We start from the raw sequence: 6,965 nt of genomic DNA, 5'->3' as shown, positions 1-6,965 counted from the left end.
ACCTGCATACAAATTTCTCAAGAGGCAGATCAGGTGGTCTGGTATTCCCATCTCTTTCACAATTTTCCACAGTTTATTGTGATCCACTCAGTCAAAGGCTTTGGCATAGTCAATAAAGCAGAAATAGATGTTTTTCTAGAACTCTCTTGCTTTTTCCATGATCCAGCGGATGTTGGCAATTTGATCTCTGGTTCCTCTGCCTTTTCTAAAACCAGCTTGAACATCTGGAAGTTCACCGTTCACGTATTGCTGAAGCCTGGCTTGGAGAATTTTGAGCATTACTTTACTAGCGTGTGAGATGAGTGCGGTAGTTTGAGCATTCTTTGGCATTGCCTTTCTTTGGGATTGGAATGAAAACTGACCTTTTCCAGTCCTGTGGCCACTGCTGAGTTTTCCAAATTTGCTGGCATATTGAGTGGAGCACTTTCACAGCATCATTTTTCAGGATTTGGAATAGCTCAACTGGAATTCCATCACCTCCACTAGCTTTGTTCGTAGTGATGCTTTCTGAGGCCCACTTGACTTCACATTCCAGGATGTCTGGCTCTAGGTCAGTGATCACACCATCGTGATTATCTGGGTCGTGAAGATCTTTTTTGTACAGTTCTTCTGTGTATTCTTGCCATCTCTTCTTAATATCTTCTGCTTCTGTTAGGTCCATACCATTTCTGTCCTTTGTCGAGCCCATCTTTGCATGAAATTGTCTACTCGGAGAAGGCAATGGCACCGCACTCCAGTACTCTTGGCTGAAAAATCCCAGGGACTGCGGAGCCTGGTGGGCTGCTGTCTATGGGGTCGCACAGAGTCGGACACGACTGAAGCAACTTAGCAGCAGCAGCAGAAGACTCTACTAGACATGGTCTCTTTTCAGGAAATATTCAATTTCCTTTTTTTTTTTTTTAAATATTATTTTTATTTATTTGGCTGCACATGATCTTAGTTGTAGCATGTGGAATCTTGTTCCCCAACCAGGGATCAAACCCAGGGCCCCAGCATTGAGAACTCACCAGGGGAATCCCTCAATTTCTTAACCATCTGTTGATGCGCCCTTAGTATCTAGTGCAGCTTTGCACAAAAAAGGCATTCAGGTGAAAGAATGGAAGGCCTGCCACCAATATGTAATTAGTGTCCTCATATTTGTCTGAGTTTATCTCAGTCAGAAAGTAAATGGGTTTTAGAAAATCCAGCTTAATGTTTTAAGTGTTAAAGTAAAAAACTGCAGTCCAGACGAAACATTGCAAAACTTTTTTTTCCCACGGTTTTATGACCATTATTATGAATATCATTTATTGAACTACAAAGTAATGGCATCCCAGTTGATTGCCTTAAATGTTAACTTGCCTAATTTTACCCTAGCTGTAGTAACTAACCTGGGTGCTCTGCCTTGTTCTTCTTTTTCTTTCTTCTGTCAGCTTACTAAATTACTATTTTCTTTGGTTATCTCTTGAATTTCTTTTATCTAAATTTTAACTTGCTGTTTTCTGATGTACAGTAAACAGAATCCCAATAAATAGAATATGTCTAATCAAATTGTAGATTAATGAGCATCTTGGTGATTTTTCACAAATTGACTTCTGTAGCAATAATTGTAGCTGGATAAAAGTTTGTTTGCCTTCTGATTTTTTTTTTTTTTTTTAAACACCAGTTCCTCTGTGAGGTTGGCCGGGTAGATAAAATTTTAAAAATTTCAGTGATAATACTAACTTACCAAGTATTTTCACCTCTGTTGTGTCATTTGCTTCTCTAAATCATACTTAGGAGAATAAGATACTAGGTTTCTACAGTTTTTTTCCCCTACATGTTTATATAATACATCCTTTAAGCTTTTTGTTACTTAAGAAGTGTTAAATTAACTTCTAGAAAAGAGCCTCATTGTGGAAGGCAAGAGGGAAAAGAAGAAAGTAGAGAGGTTGACGATGCAAGTCTCTTCCTTACAAAGAGAGCCATTTACAATCGCACAAGGTAAGTTTATATTCCTTTCATTCTGTAGTAAAAATGCCTCAGTATACAAAATGATGGTTAGCAGTGTTTAGTTTTTAGTGTTTACTAAGTACTAATATATTACAGGTGTAATTTAATTTGTTCTATGAGAGCAGAAGTTATATGTAAACTAAGCTCTAAAAATAATTCTCATTAAATGTTCTAACACATAATGGGTGTTTAACATGGTATTTTTTTTCCTCTAGGAAAAGGGCAGAAACTTTGTGAAATTGAAAGGATACATTTCTTCTTGAGTAAGAAGAAAACAGATGAACTTAGAAATCTCCATAAACTGCTTTACAACAGACCAGGAACAGTAAGACCTTTTTTATACTTTTTACCTAGTAGTGTACTTATGTGTTAAAATACTTTACAACAGGAACATAATTTTAGTTCTGGAAAGGACTTTAGTTGCAGAACTAAATCAATTAGATCAATCTCCATTCCATAAAAGTGAGCCAACTGACAGACAGTTTAATGACATATCCTAGGACATGTAGCTAGATATAGCCATTAGTATTGTAACATCCAGAGCTCTTTATATTGTTGTTTTTAAGTGAAAGTTGCTCAGTCGTGTCCGACTCCTTTCGACCCCATGGACTATATAGTCCATGGAATTCCCCAGGCCAGAAACTGGAATGGGTAGCCTTTCCCTTCTCCAGGGGATCTTCCCAGCCCAGAGATCGAACCCAGGTCTCCTGCCTTATGGGCAGATTCTTTACCAGCTGAGCAACAGGGGAAGCCCAGGAATACTGGAGTGGGTAGCCTATCCCTCCCTTCTCCAGCAGATCTTCCCAACCCAGAAATCGAACTGGGGTCTCCAGCACTGCAGGTGGATTCTTTACCAACTGAGCTATAAGGGAACCCCATAGTTGTTTTTAAGCCAAACTAAAATTTCAGATTGTGAAATCAAAGTTTTGATTTAGTTATCTTTAACTGTGTTAGAAGAAATTTATTTTTTGAATGATTCTAGCCATTCAGAATAAACAGTACAGAATATTGTTTCATTTTTTGAGGAAATATCTGATAAATCGGGATAATTTTTGCTGACAGTTTGTTAAAATAAATCAGTGTTTCATTTACTGATCATAATACTGTACACACAACTTCAGTATTCCATACACCTGAGGACACTTCGCTTTGGGCTGTGCATGGGCAAAGTAAAGCTTGACATTGTTAGACCGTCTGAAGTGTGGTAAGCTTTGTTTTCATGTGTGTTACCTCATTCAACCCTGACAATAGTCTGATCTACACAAGTCCCATTACTGCTAAATGGTATTGACTTTTGGAGGGACTCTGTTCTTTACTTTTTAAAGAATAAATCCCTGACTTTCTTGAATGAAAAATTAATATTACTGGTAACTTGTATTACTTAGGGAATTTTTTTTTTTCCCCGTTATTTATTTATTTTGGCTGCACTGCCTGGCTTGTGGAATATTTATTCCCCAACCAGAGAATGAACCTGGGCCTTGACAGTGAGAGCGGGGAGCTGGAACCACTGAACTGCCAGGGAATGAGAGTGTCTTCTAAGTAGTAACTTTCCACATCCCTGGGTGCTATCAGATAACATTTTGTTTGTAAACATTTTATAATGTTAATATTTTAGTAACAAATGCACTTTTCCATTGTGAATTTTAAAATGTGGAATAAACCAGTATTGTAATATGGAGACTGATGTGAAAAGAAAAATGTTGGCTTTGAAATTTTTCTTGTTTACATTACTGGGTAATAAGTAGCATTAATAATAGGAGAAATATTTTCAGGTGTCCTCATTAAAGAAGAATGTGGGTCAGTTCAGTGGCTTTCCATTTGAAAAAGGAAGTATCCAATATAAAAAGAAGGAAGAAATGTTGAAAAAGTAAGTTATCTTTATAAATAATCACGTTTAGATTAATGTGCTTCAGCTTTTTTTTTTAACATTTAAGTATAACTGCCCTTACATTTTCAGTAGACTGCTGATTCTTTGCTTTAAATTCCAAGACCATGTCATCATAAACTATTGACTTGCTTTCTGAAAAATAGTGGCTATCAAGATTATTGAAAGCTCAAAGACATTTCTGTTCCTTAGAAGAACGATACACAGAGGTAAATCATTCACCCAGCCCCAAATCGAGAAGGTCCAAAGGGAATGTAAATGTAGTAAAAACTCTTGACTCCTATTCTGTGTCAGCCACTCCATTCCCTCACTTATAAGTGCCATTTAAACTGTTTTGAAGATAATCAAGTTAATAGAAATAATTTCCACCCTAATGCAGACAAGATGATATATTCTTTAAATAATTTTTTTAATGAGATGATACATTCTTAAAAGTTCTGTATTAAGTCCCCTGTAGTTTAAAACTTGAGTATTAAATATGATTACCTATTACTTTCTTTGAGACATTGTCAGTAGGAATACTCAGGGGAAAATGTAGTATTTAATCACCAGCCAGAAGAATTAACAAGTTTGTGAATTTTAAGTAATGAAATATTTTACATTATTTTCTAGTGAATGAAGTAAGTTTTTTCTTATACCACCATTAAAACTTAAATGGTAAATGATGTTTTCTGTTTATAATAGTACCTGGCTATATTTTGTGCATGCACCAGTCAAGATTATTGGGAGTACTTCTAAGATTCAGAGAAACACTGACTGCTTTCTTAATGTTTGTGGCTGAGCCAGTTGGGTTAGCTCTTATCTTTACATTGTGGAGAATGTTTATAAATTTTCCTATGTAATCACATTGGCTTTTTCCATTTTCTTTTTCAGATTTAGAAATGCCATGTTAAAGAGCATCTGCGAGGTTCTTGACTTGGAGAGATCGGGTGTAAATAGTGAACTGGTGAAAAGGATCTTGAATTTTTTAATGCATCCAAAGCCTTCTGGCAAAGTGAGGATCAATTTTTACTATTTCAGTAACAAATCAATTCTTTTTAGCCTCTCCTTTCTCTGTCTTTTTTTTAATGAACATTTTAATAGTTAGCAGCATTGCTATCAATATTCAGTAATATCGTCTGCATTCAAAGAATTTGCCTTTGGTTAACATACCCACAACAATTTTGATAGAGAAAACAGAGAAGGCATACAGATGTGTTCTCCCTTATCAAGCATAAAGGATTTAAGATTAAGAAAGATAGATAATTGTTATCTAAATGTCAAATGGGACAGAAATACAAAGAATCCAGAGTTATGCATCTAGAAGATACTTGAACAGAAGTAGGGCTGAGGAGGAAGTATTGGACTGGTGAGGGAGGGTGTACATCCTGTAATCAGATCCAGAAAGACAAGGTGGTGTGCTAGAGCCAGAGATTTACTAGATACTGGAATAAGGTTATGAAAAAGGGGTGGAAAAAAGCTGGCTTTTTGAAGTTTCTTGGGTTGGATTTCTAGAAACATCAAGAGAGCCCAGGAGCTGGACAGGGGAGTGAAATGGTCTTGTGGTTTTTGCCATTCTTCTAAAATCTGGATTCAGTTCAGTCACTCAGTTGTGTCCAACTCTTTGTGACCCCATGAACCGCTCCCCGCCAGGCCTCCCTGTCCATCACCAACTCCCAGAGTTGACCCAAACTCGTGTCCATTGAGTCGGTGATGCTACCCAACCATCTCATCCTCTGTCATCCCCTTCTTCTCCCGCCTTCAATCTTTCCCAAGATCAGGGTCTTTTCAAATGAGTCAGCTCTTCACATCAGGTGGCCAAAGTATTGGAGTTTCAGCTTCAAATCCGGATTAGATTTGCCCAAATTGTTTAACAGTAGCAAAGGACATCACTGAATTGAAGTGGTAATTATCTGAACTTGCCTTTTCAGCTTAAGTCTTTTAGCAGTTATTTTCTTATTTTCTCATCTTAATAGGAAAGAATTGAGGAGAGATCTAGAAGACCTAGGAGCTCAGAGTCCATTAGTGAGGAGAGAAGGGCATTACGATTAGAAAACTGGGAAATAGCTCTGGGACTTTTATTTTTGCCTGCTCTTGGTCCTGTTGACTATTAGCTGGACAGTGATGCCTAAGGATATTTTTGTCATGTAGCTACAAATTGAAGAGATGATGGGGATAGAATTCTCATTGGTTTATCTATAAGATGAGTTTGAACACTGTTTCCCCAGAAGCAGTTACTAAGTTGTCTGAATTATGAGGGATGCTTTTAATTCAACTTTTCCTTAGTGGTTTTCAAATGTGTTTAGCTTCAAGACCCTATGATTTTCTTAAACTTAATGAGGACCTCTAGAGCTTTTGTTTATGTGAGTTATTTTGATATTTGGTAGTGGTGACTTAGTCCCTAAATCATATCTCTTTGTGACCCCATAGATGATAACCCACCAGGCTCCTCTGTCCATGGGATTTCCCAGGCAAGAATACTAGAATGGGTTGCCATTTCCTTCTCCAGGGGATCTTCCTACCCAAGGGACTGAACTCAGGTCTGCTGAATTGGAGACAGATTATTCTTACAGACTGAGCCACCAGGGAAGCCCATTTTGATATATCAATTCAGTTCAGTCGTGTCCGACTCTTTGCGACCCCATGAATTGCAGCACGCCAGGCCTCCCTGTCCATCACCATCTCCCAGAGTTCACTCAAACTCACGTCCATCGAGTCAGTGATGCCATCCAGCCATCTCATCCTCTGTTGTCCCCTTCTCCTCCTGCCCCCAATCCCTCCCAGATCAGAGTCTTTTCCAATGAGTCAACTCTTCGCATGAGCTGGCCAAAGTACTGGAGTTTCAGTTTTAGCATCATTCCTTCCAAAGAACACCCAAGACCGATCTCCTTCAGAATGGACTGGTTGGATCTTCTTGCAGTCCAAGGGACTCTCAAGAGTCTTCTCCAACACCACAGTTCAAAAGCATCAATTCTTCGGTGCTCAGCCTTCTTCACAGTCCAACTCTCACATCCATACATGACCACAGGAAAAACCATAGCCTTGACTGGACGGACCTTTGTTGGCAAAGTGATGTCTCTGCTTTTGAATATGCTATCTAGGTTGGTCATAACTTTCCTTCCAAGGAGTA

The 6,965-nt window shown here is 38.1% G+C and overlaps 1 protein-coding gene across 4 annotated transcripts in view; it reads left to right on the top strand.

Moving 5' to 3' along the window:
* The window catches only part of DEK (DEK proto-oncogene), a 30,977-nt gene that overhangs the window by 3,070 nt on the left and 20,942 nt on the right, over positions 1–6,965 (top strand). For all 4 annotated transcript variants that reach the window (XR_826032.1, XM_010848815.1, XM_010848814.1 and 1 more), the window contains 4 exons: positions 1,861–1,962; positions 2,187–2,296; positions 3,744–3,838; positions 4,730–4,850. Coding sequence is in view for 3 of the 4 variants with exons in the window: in XM_010848815.1 (XP_010847117.1) it covers positions 1,861–1,962; positions 2,187–2,296; positions 3,744–3,838; positions 4,730–4,850 (428 nt within the window). In the remaining variant the exon portion in view is untranslated. The remainder of the gene's footprint in view (positions 1–1,860; positions 1,963–2,186; positions 2,297–3,743; positions 3,839–4,729; positions 4,851–6,965) is intronic.

The sequence above is a fragment of the Bison bison genome, unplaced genomic scaffold, assembly GCF_000754665.1.
Source record: "Bison bison bison isolate TAMUID 2011002044 unplaced genomic scaffold, Bison_UMD1.0 scf7180017864274, whole genome shotgun sequence".
NCBI lineage: Eukaryota > Metazoa > Chordata > Mammalia > Artiodactyla > Bovidae > Bison > Bison bison.
The sequence above is the reverse complement of the archived record's forward strand: the minus strand, read 5'-3'. Positions and strand labels throughout refer to the sequence as shown.